The 18,460-nt window shown below is 42.1% G+C and overlaps 1 protein-coding gene across 3 annotated transcripts in view; it reads right to left on the reverse strand.

The window, feature by feature from the left end:
- Positions 1-18,460, reverse strand: part of tmeff1a (transmembrane protein with EGF-like and two follistatin-like domains 1a) — a 70,537-nt gene that overhangs the window by 10,831 nt on the left and 41,246 nt on the right. For all 3 annotated transcript variants that reach the window (XM_055867608.1, XM_055867607.1, XM_055867606.1), the window contains exons 2-4: positions 9,888-9,997; positions 5,715-5,844; positions 3,278-3,304 (exon numbers count right to left, since the gene is read on the reverse strand). In XM_055867608.1, the coding sequence (XP_055723583.1) occupies positions 3,278-3,304; positions 5,715-5,844; positions 9,888-9,997 (267 nt within the window). The remainder of the gene's footprint in view (positions 1-3,277; positions 3,305-5,714; positions 5,845-9,887; positions 9,998-18,460) is intronic.

Raw genomic sequence — 18,460 nt, forward strand, 5'->3', positions numbered from 1 at the left:
TATATAATGACGGTGAAAACAAAACCATGATAATCAAGACAAAACATGGTATTTTGCAATTATAGTGATGCATTACTATTATCTGGCAGTGGATTAGTGCTTTTCCAGTGGAGCAGAGTGTTCACTACGGACAAGGCAACAACACCCAAATGCAGATATCAACGAGGTGAGGTGTCATTATCATCTGTGTGCAGATGATTGGGTCTGTATTCATCGAGGGCCGTTTAGGGATTCATCCGGTGTAATTTCCGAATGTAAAACACGCCCACCACTGTCAAAGCGGATTACAATTAACCCATATTTGATCAAATGCAATAAACCAGGGCGGCCGTCGTGGGGGGGAATATGGGTTATTGCTCTGTACTGACAGATTGGCCCGCTGTTTATGCGTGTATTGCCTGTGGTGCTCAGTTGTGTTTAGTCGGGAGGAACACAGGATCAATAGATAAAGATCTGCTAAGGCTTTGGTGTCACTACTAGGCTAACCTGTGTCACCAGACTTTGTCAGCATTACCCAGGAAATGATATGTACCACATTAAAAGCTCATGAGGCATTTATACGTTATATTCTCCAAGAACAAATGACTTTATATACAGTAGTCCGTATCATTACTTTAACATCCCAGATTTCCCCTTAAATTGTAGCACGTCATTACAGATTCGTTTCGTATGCATTTCTTGTGTGATAAAACAGAGACGTGAATAATATTTGTATCCTTCTATCAAATGGGTTTAACGGATGTAAGACCACATCCAGAACTAACAGCAATTCTCCATTCTCTAGATAGAATATATTAGCTTTATGACACTCAGTCAGCCAGTCCTTGTTTTGATTCGATTCTTTTTGGCTTTGCCAAAGCAGGATATTATATACCTGAAGTGAACACAACCCTACCACCCCACAATAACCCTTTCACATTGCTAGCAACCTACCATTCCATGGAAATGGCTGTACAGTACCTCACTGTGCATCCCCACTCAATCAATGCCAGTGTACATGGTACCTTCTATCCGTCTTTTTACATTATTACAACACGCCTACGCCTGTGCGCAGACACACAGCAGCCATGAGCCATCCACAGAGGCACGCACAAAGGCCGAGTGTACCAAACATTCTGTTCTCAGTTCTCCCTCGCTCTCTCTATCCATCTCGCTCACACACACGGAAACACACACACACACACACACACACACACCACAGGAATGCTGGTCGGGAGAGGACGGCTCACAATAATGAATGGAATGGTATCGAACACATGGTTCCATTCCATAATTCCGTTCCAGCCATTACCATGAGCCTGTCCTCCCATCCAACCACCTCTGATACACAACATATTAGGTACACACACACCAGACAATCCTCAAACACACCAGACACAGCAATCACACACACACACACACAGAATCACTATCCCTACAGAGAACCACTGTGAACACCCAACCGTGTTCAAAGGGGACAGCAAAACACATCCAAAGCACACAGACAGATACACAAGCATCAGAGCTCAATTGCACTTTAATAATTTATATCATAAACAGCTCAGCCAATCGCCTGTAGGGGATTATGCACGTCTATCTAGTCCTGTGCAGATGGTAGAGATATTGGGTCCCCAGTCACTGCTTTCCAATTAAAACCACATTAAACAACAAACGCTGCGGTCGCCACATGCAGATGGTCACAAAATGTCTCGATGGGCTTGGCATTTGTGCAAGTGAGGAGATACACTGTTCAAATATTACTGACAGGCTACAGATATGCTGTAAAAAGGGTGAAAAAGGTGCTGATAGTTTGTTGAGCATCTATAGCTTGTTGAAAATGATGATATATACTGTTGAGATGCTACTGAAACGCTAAAGACAATTGAAATGTTACTGATAGTCTATAGATGGACTATCCAAATAGTGTTACTGAAATATCAATGCCTCCATCAGGAGAAGTTAATGGGGCGAACGAACGGCCATTTTCTCTCAGACCATTATTCGGGACTTAATATTCCAGCTCGCTTACAGACTGTGTACAAAGCCGGGTGGTTCACTGGCTTGCGTAACCCCCCATTCATAAATCATCCAAAAATCAGCTTGAGTATTCATTAAAGGAATTTGTTGTGTATTGTCTGAAATGTATTCCGAGACAAACTCAGAGTTGGAAGCTTCAGAAGGAGTGAATAAGCAGGGGGATTTAAAGTTAAACTGCAATCTAAATAGGCATTTCCAGAAATGGCCGACAAACCAATTGTCACAGTCAAGGGACTGCATTAGCATTCAGCATGAACAGAATAGGAAATACGTGGTTGGTGTATCAAGCCTGTGTACTTCCTAGGACTTGGTACACCCTTCTATGTTGTATGAGGAAAAATCTTCAAAAAGGGCTAAAAGTTAGAGGCAGTACGGAAGTTTATTTGCCAATTGTTTACCTCACATTTGACATAAATGGTTCATATACACATATGACCGTCATTCTTAACTTGTGAAACCGCACAATCCGTGGTTTTAGGTGTGCCCGATTTCTTGTCCAATGTGGTCATTTTGGGGCCTTTGAGGTATGTAAGTATGTTTCACTGATATGCACATTTGTGGCCTGCTGGAGGTCATTTTGCAGGGCTCTGGCAGTGCACCTCCTTGCACAAAGGCGGAGGTAGCGGTCCTGCTGCTGGGTTGTTGCCCTCCTACGGCCTCCTCCACGTCTCCTGATGTACTGGCCTGTCTCCTGGTAGCGCCTCCATGCTCTGGACACTACGCTGACAGACACAGCAAACCTTTTTGCCAAAGCTCGCATTGATGTGCCATCCTGGATGAACTGCACTACCTGAGCCACTTGTGTGGGTTGTAGACTCCGTCTCATGCTACCACTAGAGTGAGAGCACCGCCAGCATTCAAAAGTGACCAAAACATCAGCCAGGAAGCATAGGAACTGAGAAGTGGTCTGTGGTCACCACCTGCAGAATCACTCCTTTTTTGGGGGTGTCTTGCTAATTGCCTATAATTTCCACCTTTTGTCTATTCCATTTGCACAACAGCATGTGAAATTTATTGTCAATCAGTGTTGCTTCCTAAGTGGACAGTTTGATTTCACAGAAGTTGTGATTGACTTGGAGTTACATTGTGTTGTTTAAGTGTTCCCTTTATTTTTTTGAGCAGTGTATTTGCCTAAATCACAGAACAAATGACTGTATGTGCAAATGATTTCAATGCTTTATCATATATTATATATGTAGTTATGAAACCATATCTGATGCATATGCTTAACACAGGATTAACCATAGAGTATACCACGTACCTCCGTCTCCAGAGCCGGAGCCAGTATCTGTGAAGACAGGAAAGACGTTGTCACAATTAGAGTCCACACATGGTGTATGCCCTTCAAAAACACTGCTTCCCTATATTTCTTGGCATAGTGTTGTTGCATTAAGAAATGGACCCTGGCAACACAAATCTTGGCACAGTGGGCTTGAATTAAGAAATGGAACCCTGCTTCCAAGATGTTGGCATGGCATTAGGAGATGAATATTGGCTGCATGGTTTAATTCAAGTTCCCCCACAGCTTTCTTTTACAGCACCCCTATCCAAATTCACGAAAAACAGAGGGACCGGACAAAAATTCTCTAGAAACGACCAAACATCAGCTTCAAGGTTTACTCAACCCAAAACCACAGCCCAGTCTTGACTGCAGAAACATTGACTGTAGTTCAATCTACCGCAATTGGGCCGACCAACCTGTGCTCCCGCACATTGGCTAACCCGGGCTATCTGCATTGTGTCCCGGCACCCCTCTTTTACGCTACTGCTACTCTCTGTTCATCATATATGCATAGTCACTTGAACCATATCTACATGTACATACTACCTCAATCAGCCCGACTAACCGGTGTCTGTATGTAGCCTTGCTACTGTTATTTTTCACTGTCTTTTTACTGTTGTTTTATTTCTTTACCTACCTATTGTTCACCTAATACCTTTTTTGCACTATTGGTTAGAGTCTGTTGTATTCGGCGCACGCGACAAATAAACTTTGATTTGATCAAATCCATACTGCAGAAAAACGACTGTTCCACGGTAGGTAGCTAACATAAAAACTTGATCCTAAGTAACATTGACACACATCTTGGTGTGGGTTTGATACATTGTTTAACAACTCTTATACTGAATGCTAATTCTATTATGTAACCCAAACCATACGTTTTTTTCCTATCCGAATTCTGACACACCGGTGACTCTGACCAATTTTGGTACCAATTTTGACCCCCTGGTCCCAGCAAATTTTTATTGCTTATCATAAACGATGTATGATGTCTCCTCTATCCGTGCCCCTTTTAATGTGTTCTTGGACAGTGGAGGGCATCCTATTCATCCCGGCCTACACGGACACTACTGTAACTACTTTTACCACTACTGCAAAAAGTGCTTAGCCCTATTTCTGCATCCTAAATGGCACCCTTTTTTCCCTTTATAGAGCACTACTTCTGACCAGGGCCCATAGGGCTCTGGTCAAAAGTAGTGCACGAAATAGTGAATAGCGTGCTCTTATCTGGGTCCTTAGTAGTCATGGTGTTGCCTCGGCAGTCGGCTCGTAGCCGCCAAACGCTTCAATGACAGAAAGCATTGAATATAGGCAAGTGGAAATGGGACTAAGCAAGGAAAGAGGGGAAGGAAGCAGAGAGGAAGGAAGCAGAGGGCATATTGCGGGGCGCAGGAACGCTCGGTAAGTCGTAAAAAGAGTGCACTGCGTCACCAGGGAAACCACGCCACCGCCCCGAGAGATTGGGTTCACGACACGAGCTGGAAACTGTTGCTCAAAGTTTCTCACACGTTTGCTATGTGGGATGACAATGTGACCCCTGGCTGTCTTAGGGGATGTCTGTGATACTCGATGAGAAAACCTGTCTGTCTTAGTGTAGGCACAGGTGAATCAGTCATGTGTGTGTGTGAGTGTGTGTTTGTGTGTCTGAGGGCAATCTGTGCAGGGCTTTTGTTTCTGCCTCAGAATTGGCTTCTGGGTTAGACCTGGTGAACCAGTCAGATATTTCCTATTCAAAGCCATACCCCGATGAATGACGAGCAAATAACTAACACTTCCAAATACACCTAGTCTGAAATTGTGATTTCGACAACAGGTATCCCCGACAGAACCAGCTGCTTTCCATCATTGTCTTCAATTGCTAATTGATGTAGACCTGAGAAACCAGGTGAGCGGGAATCTCAAACCAACCAGTGTAATCAATAAAGTATTGAGGAGAGTAGAAACCCTGTAGACACGGCAGCCCTTGAGGACTGGGATTGAGAAAACCTGGGTTGCGTTCAAATTCCCTACACTTCTCCCTGAAGTATGTGCTTGCTCACTCCCCCACATGGACGTCAAAGCTAATTGGATTGGCATCAGCTCGAACTAGTGCTGAAAGAGTTTCTATCATATTTCTTCCACCAGTCTGTTCCTTTTAAATCCACGAGGGGAGTGAAGGAGTGCACACATCGGGGTGACAGGTAGACAATCAGACTGCAGCCCTGAACAAGTCTACATCCATTGAACGTTATTGTAATAACATAAATCAAATTATTTGAACAGACATTTCCAGTCAAGTGAATGTTCTGTTCTGGGCTGTGATGGGTTGACCAGTGGACATACGAGTCAAATTGCTGTGGTCTGAGGGAATTTAGATTTTTTTCCCCTTCAAGAAATGATATTTCTCTGATTGTAAAGTAGAAGTGGAAACACTCGCCTGCAGAGCATGGCCCATCAGATGAGAGTGATATGAGCCTCTGCTGTTTGCAGGAGGCCTGTCTTCGGTAGCACTCATTCTGGTAGGTATCCCCATTGGAGCCACATACAGGGATGTAGTTTTTGTGGCACTGAAATTCAAAGCAGAAAACAAAACAAAAAAGTGAGTGCGTCTACATAATGCAAAGAGGCAATATAAAAGTGCAGATACTTTCACAACAAGAAAACTTGAAATAGGTAGTATTCAGATCCCTTTCCATATTTTGTTGCTGTAACGGCGGTCCTCCTCCTCTTCATCTTCGGAAGAGGAGGAGTATTGAGGGAACCAAGGCGCAGCGAAGTTTGAACACATATTTATTTAACAAAAACAAGAAAACGATCGTGAAGCTAAATAAACGATGTGCACACACAGGCTACAAACGTTTAACATAGACACGAACTTGTATAAACTAACAAAATAACAAAACGGTGTAGACAGACCTATACGACGAACTTACATAAAACAACAAGAACGCACGAATAGGACAATTAGACTACACAAACCGAACAAACCGTAACAGTCCCGTATGGTGCAAACAATTACACAGACACGGAAGACAATCACCCACAATGAACACTGTGACAACGCCTACCTAAATATGACTCTTAATTAGAGGAACGCAAAACACCTACCTCTAATTAAGAGCCATACCAGGCAACCCAAAACCAACACAGAAACAGAAAACATAGAATGCCCACCCAACCTCACGTCCTGACCAACTAACACACATAACAAACTAACATAAATAGGTCAGGAACGTGACAGTTGCGTTAGAGCCTTATAAAATTAAAAACAGAAATACCTTATTCACATAAGTATTCAGACCGTTTGCTATGAGACTTGAAATTAAGCTCAGGTGCATCCTGTTTCCATTGATCATTCTTAAATGTTTCTACAACTTGATTGGACATGATTTGGAAAAGCACACACACCTGTCTATATAAGGTCCCACAGTTGACAGTGCATGTCAGAGCAAAAACTAAGCCCTGAGGTCGAAGGAATTGTCCGTAGAGCTCCGAGACAGGATTGTGTCGAGGCACAGATCCGGAAAGGGTACCAAAAAATGTATGCAGCATTGAAGTTCCCCAAGGACTCAGTGGCCTCCATCATTCTTAAATTGAAGAAGTTTGAAACCACCAAGACTCTTCCTAGAGCTGGCCGCCCGGCCAAACTGAGCAATCGGGGGAGAAGGGCCTTGGTCAGGGAGGTGGCCAAGAACCCGATGGTGACTCCAGAGTTCCTCTGTGGAGATAGGAGAACCTTCCAGAAGGACAACCATCTCTGCAGCACTCCACCAATAAGGCCTTTATGGTTGAGTGGCCAGACGGAAGCCACTCCTCAGTAAAAGGCACATGTCAGCCCGCTTGGAGTTTGCCAAAAGGCACCTAAAGGACTCAGACCATGAGAAACAAGATTCTCTGGTCTGATGAAACCAAGAATGAACTCTTTGGCCTGAATGCCAAGCGTCACGTCTGGAGGAATCCTGGCCCCATCCCTCGGTGAAGCATAGTGGTGGCAGGGACTGGGAGACTAGTCAGGATTGAGGGAAGCCCGGACTTGAACCCGATTGAACATCTCTGGAGAGACCTGAACATTTCAGTGCAGCGTCGCTCCCCATCCAACCTGACAGAGCTTGAGAGGATCTGCAGAGAAGAAATGGGAGAAACTCCACAAATACAGGTGTGCCAAGCTTGTAGCGTCATATCCAAGACTTGAGGCTGTAATCGTTGCCAAAGGTGCTTCAACAAAGTACTGAGTAAAGGTTCTGAAAACGTATGTAAATGTGATATTTCATTTTTTATTTTTTTTATACATTTCTAAAAAACAGTTTTTACTTTGTCATTATGGGGTATTGTGTGTAAATTGATGAGGGAAAAAAACTATTTAATCAATTTTAGAATAAGGCTGTAATGTAACAAAATGTGGAAAAAGTCAAGGGGTCTGTATATTTTCCCGAATGCACTGTACATTCTAGTCATCTATCATTCATTATGAGGGAATGTCATGAATGGTTATAACCTATGTCATGTCGCATCTAGGAAGCTTCATAAAGGCTTTGCAGGCAAGGACTGATTGAAGACATACTGTAGCCTATTGCTCAGTCTCCCCATTAGACTATGTCTCTAAGGAATTCTGGTCTCTTCACACACACACCTGTCCTCCTTCTGTTGCAATTACAGTCACATTAGAGAGAAATATGGTGGCCTTCTCATTCAGCAACTCAGACTACAGAAAGCAACCTAGACTAGAGGGGCGAAAACAACACTCCTCTCCGAAGCTATACCAAGCACCGGGGCTGGGTAGTAACGCACAACAAGTAACGCTTTACATGTACTTCAGTCAGTTTGTGGAAAAACTAGTACTTTTCTAGTTACTCTCTGTGGGCTGTACTTGTACTCTTACTCAAGTATTTTCTGAAGAAAGTAACTTACCTTTTACTCTGTTACATTTGACCAAATCACTTCAGTTACATAGGTTTATTTTACTCTACTGTCGCTGTCAGATGAAAACCTAGTGACTGTTGTGATTATACATTTATTTTACTCTGTGATTATACATTTATTGACTCTCAGTTGTCCATCAAACCCTGTATCTCCACCACAGAGTTAAATTGCACATTAATTACCTTCTGCCTTTGTAATATTATATACTACAGTTCAAAAGTTTGGGGTCACTTAGAAATGTCCTTGTTTTTGAAAGAAAAGTACATTTTTTGTCCATTAAAATAACATCAAATTGATCCGAAATACGGTGTAGACATTGTTAATGTTGTAAATGACTATTGTAGCTGGAAACGGCTGATTTTTAATGGAATATCTACATAGGCGTGCAGAGGCCCATTATCAGCAACCATCACTCCTGTTTTCCAATGGCACGTTGTGTTAGCTAATCCAAGTTGATCATTTTAAAAGGCGAATTGATCATTAGAAAACCCTTTTGCAATTATGTTAGCACAGCTGAAAACTGCAATAAAACTGGCCTTTTTTAGACTAGTTGAGTATCTGGAGCATCAGCATTTGTGGGTTCGATTACAGGCTCAAAATGGGCAGAAACAAAGAATTTCTTCTGAAACTCGTCAGTCTATTCTTGTTCTGAGAAATGAAGGCTATTCCATGCAAGAAATTGCCAAGAAACTGAAGATCTTGTACAATGCTGTGTACTGCTCCCTTCACAGAACAGAGCAAACTGGCTCTAACCATAATAGAAAGAGGAGTGGGAGGCCCCGGTGCACAACTGAGCAAGAGGACAAGTACATTAGTGTCTAGTTTGAGAAACAGACGCCTCACAAGTCCTCAACTGGCAGCTTCATTAAAAATAGTACCCGCAAAACACCAGTCTCAACGTCAACAGTGAAGAGATGCTGGCCTTCTAGGCAGAGTTCCTCTATCCATTGTCTGTGTTATTTTGCCCATTTTAATATTTTCTTTATATTGGCCAGTCTGAGATATGGCTTTTTCTTTGCAACTCTGCCTAGAAGGCCAGCATCCTGGAGTCGCCTCTTCACTGTTGACGTTGAGACTGGTGTTTTGCGGGTACTATTTAATGAAGCTGCCAGTTGAGGACTTGCGAGGCGTCTGTTTCTCAAACTAGACACTAATGTACTTGTCCTCTTGCTCAGTTTTGCACCGGGGCCTCCCACTCCTCTTTCTATTATGGTTAGAGCCAGTTTGCACTGTTCTGTGAAGGGAGTAACTGTGCTGGAGGACATCTGCAAGATGGTGCTAGCAGGCTTAAATAATACATTTCAAATCAATTGCACTAAGTTGTTATCTTTGTTTGCTGTCACATTTTACCGTAAGGTGTAAAAAATGACCGAACTAAATGTGTAACTAGTATAACTAGTTCCTATAACCGGATCCTTTTTACTCTTACTTGAGTAGTTTCTTAAGAGGGCTACTTTTACATTTCCTTGAGTAAATTACAATCTAAGTAGCAGTACCTTCACTTAAATCCAGATTGTCAGTACTCTACCCACCTCTGCAAAGCATCATTTCTTCAACATAAAAATAGACACACTGCAGACTCGTGTTTTCCTACCTTGTCAGGACATTCTGATCCCGATAACGTAGGTAAACATGTACACACACACACACACACACACACACAAAATATGGTAGAAACTACACCACATACCTGAAACTGGCACACACACTTCAGCGTGGCCCCGTCATCCCTACAGACACCTCCAAAACGGCAGCTGGAGTCGTCACACACTCGTAGGTCGCTCTTCTTCTCCGACAGATCTAGTAAGACAAAGAAAAAAAAAAAAGAGGTCATTCATTCATCTTGAATGTAGGCTACACATCGTGTGCGTTCCAAATTGCACCCTATTCCCTATTTAGTGCACTACTTTGACCAAGTCCCATTCACTCAAAAAAAATGTTGCATGAAAAACAACCCTATTTGGGTTATTTGGTAACCCAGCCCTGGGTAAATACTGGACAGAACACATGTTGGGTTATTTTGGCCCAGTCAGTTGGGCTGTGTAAATAACCCAACATGACGTGTTCACTACTACCCAACATGCAGTGAATCTTTGTTTTCATTTCAACAATTTACCATCTGTGATGTTCTAGATGCTTTGCTTAAGATTGATGTAAAAAATATAAATCCACTGGGGCTGATATGTTTGATCCACTTTTACTGCAGCTCTCTGTCACCCTGACAGCTGAATCCTTTTACCTGATGATTCAATCTGGTACTATCCCCAAGGTTTGGAGGGCGGCCCATGTACTCCCCCTTCACAAAGGTGGTGACCCTTGTGACCTAAATAATTAAATCGCCCTATTTCTTAACTTTCTTGCCTAGCTAAAATATTACAATCCTTGAATAATTCTCTGCTAAGATCTTTTTTTATTATCTTAGAAATGTAAATCAGTCGGGTTTTAGACCAGGTCATAGCACTATCTCTGTTGCATCTTACATTAGTTATAAATGATGTAGTTTCCTGTATGAATCTTCCTTGACCTGTCAAAGGCTTTTGATACTGTTGATTACTCACTGCTTATTCAGAGGCATTGTCATAGACCAGGCTGCATGTAATTAATTGACAGATACAACTCATTGTGTATCTGCTGATGCTGTTAAATAAGAATTCCTGGATATTACGAAAGGTGTCCCACACGGGTCGATTCCGGGTCCTGTAGTTGTTACGGTTCACATTAACAATACCACAGCCACTTCAAAGCAACACAGTTAACACATGGTAAGCCAAGTACATTGCTTTTGTTGGTTCTGGTAAGAAGTTCATTTGTCCCTTGGACTATACAGGTTTAATGGAGGGTATATGCAGGCATACGCGGTATACCCACGTATTTTTCAGTGAGCATTGTGTATACTCACTCTTAATCCCCAGGATGTGTAGCAAATTAGTCAAGTGGAAGTATACGCCGTTTCAATGAATGAGGCTGATTGAACAGATCAGTATGTTTAGCTTAAAATGTTGATCAACTATTATTTATTCAATTTTCAGCACAGCAATGTGGACACGCGGTGGTAGGCCTAGAATGGTGCGAACGTTAAACATTTTGTGGGGAAAACACTGCTCTAAAATTCACACCGCACGTGCGAGCGGTTTCATGGACGGAGATGGAAGTATTTATTTGTGATTTAGAGAGGGAAGGGAGATCTAAAGATGCAACAATTATCGTTGCTAATATGGGATAATGCCTTTGGCTGCTAGACAATGAAAGAAAGCTAAAAGAATACCAATAGAACAGGAGAACACATATGAAGTCTTAATAAAAAATAATTGCCTCCACATTTCTATGGTGGGAATTTGGCTCTAGGCTACTTTGAAACAAGGTAAGAAATGATTCATAATACGAAGTAAATGTCCAGGTTTCAAACGATTAAGGGACAGGAAAAATATAGTAATGCTAATTATGGCCATGCTAATGATAACTGTCTTCTGGTAGATGGAAAGGCTTCCCCAGAAACCTTCTCAATTAAATGTTAACTAGTTACAAAGTAGCATTTGCCTACCTAGCAGAACGATATCATGATTATTTGCATCAATCCAGTGGCCATTTGTTTTGCAAACTCCATCCCATGTGTTACAGAAACACCACTAAGCAAACAACCGTGCTAGGTGCGTGGGGCCTCATTTATAAACCGTATGTACGTATAAAATATACCCCAAAATGTGCGTGCACCAGTTCACGCAAAAGTTGGTATTTAAAACAATTTTACTTGACGTGAAAATGGACTTACCTCCCCGCAAACTTTAGACCATGCGTACGCACATCTGCTAGTGGTTGAAATATTGTATTGCAAGCTGGCAAGTATTTTGTACAAAATCGGGGATATGATGAAAATCTTATTCATAAAAAAACAAAAAAAACATTACTAACAAGAATGTAGCCATTTGCCATTACTGAGAAGAGCGAAAATATGTTTATTAGAATAGTATTTTCCTTGAAATAGGCATCTTAAAATTAGACAGGAATTTGTTTCCTATTTATTTTATCTTCATAACCATTGCAAAATCTATTCCTCACCTTTTCTGGCTGTGATGGGTTCATTTTCCCGAACGAGCCATACAACAAATGACCATGTGCATCTCTCAGCCTAGTAAATAGGCTATATGTATCTCTAGTTTTGCGAGATCATTAGCAGCATGGTTTATAATACTGGCATACAGTCGAATTTAACAGCTTATCTTTGACATTGATGTAGGCCTATGTATCAAGTTTCAAGTATTTATTGTCACGTGCACAAGTACAGTGAAGAAATGCCTTTCTTGCTTGCTCTTTCGCATCATTGCAGTAATGAACATCAGTAGTACTATAAAATGAAAACATTTAAAAGTCTAGTAGAACAAAAAACACACGTACTGTAATTGCATTTTTATTTAGTAGCCTGCCCTACAATGTTACAGAATTCACAGGCAGTCCATCATAGTTCGGTTGGTGGAAAAGTCGATATAAAATGTTTTGCTGACAGGTCCACGACAATTTGAAATTGTTTTCTCGTTCAGAAACGGACAGTCCTTTTCCAGATACAGCATAAATTACTGCTAAAGATTTAAACATTCTGCCAAAAGTATGGGTAGGTTAACGTATTGCTGTGCGATAGGAGCGCGACATCATTGCCCATTTCATCTCAGAGCCTATAGCAAGGGAGACAGACACTACATTACCAGGAGAATGTGGACACCTCGTCAAACACCTCATTCCAAAATCATGGGCATTAATATGGAGTTTGTCCCCCCTTTTGCTGCTATAACAGCCTCCACTCTTCTGGGAAGGCTTTCCACTAGATGTTGGAACATTGCTGTGGGGACTTGCTTCCATTCAACCACAATAGCATTAGTGAGGTCGAGCACTGATGCTGGGCGATTAGGCCTGGCTCTCAGTCGGCATTCCAATTCATCCCAAAGATGTTCGATGGGGTTGCGGTTAAGGTTGTGTGCAGGCAGATCAAGTTCTTCCACACCGATCTCAACAAACCATTTCTGTATGGACCTCACTTTGTGCACGGGGACATTGTCAGGGTGAAACAGGAAAGGGCCTTCCGCCAATCTTTTGCCACAATGTTGGAAGCACATAATTGTCTAGAATGTCGCTGTATGCTGTAGCATTAAGATTTCCCTTCACTGGAACTAAGGAGCCTAACCCGAACAATGAAAAACAGCTCCAATCATTATTCCTCCACCACCAAACTTTACAGTTGCCACTATGCATTGGGGCAGGTACCGTTTTCCTGGCATCTGCCAAACCTGGATTCATCTGTCGGACTGCCAGATGGTGAAGCATGATTCATCACTCCAGAGAAAGCGTTTCCACTCCTCCAGAGTCCAATGGCGGCTAGTTTTACACCACTGCAGCCGACGCCTGGCATTGCGAATGGTGATCTTAGGCTTGTGTGCGGCTGCTCGGCCTTGGAAACCCATTCCATGAAGTTCCCGACGAACAGTTATTGTGCTGACATTGCTTCCAGAGGCTGTTTGGAACTCGGTAGTGAGTGTTGCAACCGAGGACAGACGAGTTGTACTCGCTATGCGCTTCAGCACTTGGCGGTCCCTTTCTGTAAGCTTGTGTGGCCTACCACTTTTGGCCATTGTTGCTCCTAGATGTTTCCACTTCGCACTTACAGTTGACCAGGGCAGCACTAGCTGGGCAAAATTTGACGAATTGACTTGTTGGAAAGGTGGCATCCTATGACGGTGTTTGTCTATGGCTAATGGGCTCGATGTTATACACCTGTCAGCAATGGGTGTGACTGAAATAGCTGAATCCACTAATTCAAAGAGGTGTCCACATACTTTTGTATATATAGTGTATAAACCCAATGATCTATTGGTAAACTAAATATTTAACAACAATTTGTCTAGACCTGAAAAGTCTCCTGATGTGGTTTAAGAATTGTTGTGGACTTAGATAAACAACAGAATTGGATGTTCTATTTAAAGGTGTGAATTAAAATGGGACAATTCAGAAACCTGTGAATTTCTGACTCATTTATCCGTTTCAATAACAGGTCTACAATTTGCCTACTTACACAGTACAGCTTGGGTTAGCCTGACTGTGAAAGACCCAATATGGGATTAATCATTTTAGGTCATTCAAGAGTGTGTCACAAGCTCGGTTTCCATGCAATCATGCGAATATTCGAAAATCAGCATGACGAAAATATGCTCAGTTTCTCACCAGCGGTGTCTCCACCTAATGGACTTCTTGCGGATAAAAATCAGAGCGTGATGACGTAGTGCGCACAAAATATACTTTTTCGCTTAAGTTTTCATGTACTGAATAAAAATCTAAAGTTCAATGTGCTTGCGTCGCATTTTCAACTCTACCGATAGTTTTGTCTCAAACTGTTGCGTTAAATAGCAAATGTGCCGACTCTAGTCTTGGCACTTGTGCTCTAGCCAACAGCTGGCAAATAATGAGAATATTATGGATAAGTCCGAATATTTTTATTTGTCAAACAGCAGTTAAATATCAATCATCATGTCACCAGAATAAGACCCTCAATATTTTTTGGAAAGGAGCATCAATCACCGTGCACTTTCACCACCCTGCGAAGTGCATCATCATTTATTTCATCTGTAGCCTAATAAACTGCATGGTTTCCCGAGTCATAATGGGAGGCCCACACACCATATCATCGCGTGACTCCCAAGTTTACTTCGACATGACGGTTATTATATCAATATTTGCGCATTTCCACCACCATTTCTCACTGATCAAATTTTACAGACACAACAAGACCCCACCATGTCTAACGAACAAATATCTGTCTGCATTTATAACATTGTACCGAAACGACCGGTTTCCATCACAGCTTTCCGGCTTTAAAAACAATATATGGTATGACCTGATACGCATAAAAACTGTGGATGTAAAAGTGGTTAGTGTTTCTCATAGAATTTTTCACACAGGGTGCCTTTCCTTTAGAAGGCGGGGCGTTTGGGAAATGCTTGTCAAAATGAGAGTATACCCTCTTCTCCAGGCACCACTACACCACTGCTTCTATAGTAATGATAGGGCTGGTGACTACAAAAATGTGCAGAGTACCTAAATTAGCGACGTTTAGCAACAAACTCAGCAGAGATCAAAGGGAGGAAATCTGCACAAAATTATGTAGCGGTAGCAGTGTATTACTCAGTCATGCCTCTGTATGTGTCACACACCATGCCTGAGTGGGCTTTGAAGAGCCGTGTTATGGTCTGTAATTACCACTTTTGGACCAGCCTAGACTAGCTAACGACTATCTGCGCTAACCAGACCAGGCTTTCAATGTTGCTCCTAGAACGAGACACAAAAACACAGTGCTACTGTGTTAGTGAGTAAGACTACACTATTTCTAAATTTCAAGTCGACCCAAAGGCCTAAACCCTATGCCATGTCTAGCCCCTCATGTAGATCTGAAATTATTTGATACATTTAAGCAATATTTGCATCACCTTGCCCATAATCTCTTGGACAGACGCACGTAATATAAATGGTATCGTAGCATCTGTCAACAGACTGTGGGATGTGGCGGCTAACAATGATTTGGGGGGAATCGCGATTTCACAGGTGCTTGCATCTTTCAAATTTAGCCCAATGTCACGGCCGTCGTAAGGAGGAGACCAAGGCGTGGTAAGCGTACATTCTTCTTTATTAAAAGAACGAACACTGAACAAAAACGAACAAAATAACAAAACGAACCGTGGAGCTAATATGGATAGTGCAGACAGGCAACTAAACATAGATCAAGAACTCACAAAACCAAAAGGGAAAATGGCAACCTAAATATGATCCCCAATCAGAGACAACGATAAACAGCTGCCTCTGATTGGGAACCAATTCAGGTCACCATAGACATACATATACCTAGATTTACCAAAACCCCTAGACAACACAAAACAAGCATACCCACTCTCGTCACACCCTGACCTAACCAAAATAATAAAGAAAACATAGATAACTAAGGTCAGGGCATGACACCCAAAGACTTGCCCGAAACCTGGAAAGAAAAGGGGGTGGAGCTACCACCCAGCGTCCGTAGTATCTTTTCTAACACATCTCCCCCAGAACTTAATTGAGCATCTGACACAATTACACACGGTTTTACTTATGGGATTCCAAGATTACCTTGCCCTAGACTGGGTGGAATGTTTCCCCTTATTGCTTATACCTATCCAATTGTTTGGAATCTACAGTTCTACATGTAGAACCCTTTCCACATTATTTTGGAACCCTTTTTTTATAAGAGTGTAGTAGGGGCTTGGGGTTGATTTAGAAATCAGAATGACGACAGCCTTAGATGTGCAAAGTAAACTCAGCTTTCCAGGAACGACAAGCTGGTGTGTAAGTAAACTGGTGTATAAGTAATGCACACGTAATGTAAAACCTGTCCACATTTTATTTGTTAATCTCACAGAGTCTAACTCTTCATCTCAAATAGCAACCCTTTTCCCTACATATTGCAGTACTTTTGACCAGAAACGTATTTGCCCTGGTCAAACGTATTGCACTTTATAGGGAATAGGGTGGCATTTGAGTCCTAAGTTAGAGAAGCTGCTCTCTGGGCTTACTGACCACATAGACAGAGAACCATGTAAGATATTCCAATGTTAAACCCATTGGAATGAATAACGCCTTGCATATATTGTGCAAAATGTCTTGTTCCAGAACTTTCTAGAAGATGGTTGCATATCTAAATCGTTTATCTTCGTCTCAGCATTGCAGTTCTTGAACAAACCGTTATACCTTCGACCTACTACCTACCGTACCCTGTTCCAAGGCACTTACATATTTTATCTTTGCTATTCACCTTGGATTCACCTGGTCAGTCTATGTCAATGTTTTGTACACTCAGTGTATAGGCCTCGTCTCCTGTACTAGAAATAGTGTTACTTAGCCACACTTATCTTTCCAGACTGAGCCAAATGAGACAATTTCATAGAGCTTCAAAAGAGATACACGTTGCTTAAGCGAACCTCTCTGGCTGATTTGTATCTTTTCTCGTTTTGACTACGCGACGTTACTTCTGACCGGCTGTCGACTTCATAGCAAGGCGGAGAGGAGCAGAGAGAGGAGTGCGTTGAGGTGACCAGGACCCTGAACCGTCTGTGTAGTTTAATTTGTTCCGGGGAGGGGCTGTCAACAACAGCTGTTTACGGCAGCTGTCCACTGCTGGCCAGCTTCAATCTCTCATTGTTTCCTTCCTTCCGCTGGCTAGTGTGCCTTTCATGGCTAATTAAGCCAAGCCATCGCCCCATCCATCAGGGTAGATTGTGCCTGGTGCGGTTGAGGAGGAAGCATGTGTGTCTGAGTTTGAGTGTATTTGGGAGTAAACATTTCAGTTGCAGGCATTTGTGTGCTTAACTTAATATACATAGACGTCAAATGTATCTATTAACAGAGATTTCTGCGTATATCTGTGTGGGTGCTTGTTTAAAACAGAGCACTGTCTATCTATTTGATATTTTCCCTAGAATATAGGCTATATATTCCAAGAAACTCACTAGAAATGTGTGATTTTTAATTTTTATTTACAGTTATATATCACAATATTATTTTTGGACAATATTATATCTATATTTGACTCCAAGTATCGATTTGTACCTGCACCAAACTCCTGTATTTTTCATCCTATAGCTTGTTCTCCATCTTTAAAAAAAATCTCACGTTCTATCGTATTTCTGCAGAAGAAATATAGTGATCAATATGTTTGGAGTATCAAATCGCAATACAACTGCAGAATCGAATCACAATACATATAGAATCGCTAGATTTTTTTGAAATTGTGAGAATCGCAATACATATCGTATTGGCACCTAAGTATAATGATAATATCGTACAGTGAGGTCCCTGGCATTTCCCAGCCCTACTAGAAATGCAACATCATTCCTTATTCAGCCAGAACTGGAGAGAACTCAGTGGTCCGTGTCTGTCTGGGCCGAGCGCAGATCAACCTCTGTCTCAAATCCCCCCCGCTTGCCTGAGTCGTCATGCCCACCTAGCGGTCTGTCTCCTGGGTCGTTATCTATGCCGGGCCCCCCTGACTCCAGGCTAGTAGACGTCAATACTTCAACTCCTGTCTGGTAGACTGGGGCCTACACTTCACTGGTTTTCCTCAGCTCAGACAGAAAGGGTCTTTTAGCTTTTAACCCTTTCAGCTTGAAACTGTTTTTCGGCTTGAAACACCAGGATTAAAGGTTTGATTCCAGCTGTGGCCACCCATTTGAAAATGTATGCACAGATGACTAAGTT

This window comes from Salvelinus fontinalis, chromosome 17 (genome assembly GCF_029448725.1).
Source record: "Salvelinus fontinalis isolate EN_2023a chromosome 17, ASM2944872v1, whole genome shotgun sequence".
Taxonomy (NCBI): domain Eukaryota; kingdom Metazoa; phylum Chordata; class Actinopteri; order Salmoniformes; family Salmonidae; genus Salvelinus; species Salvelinus fontinalis.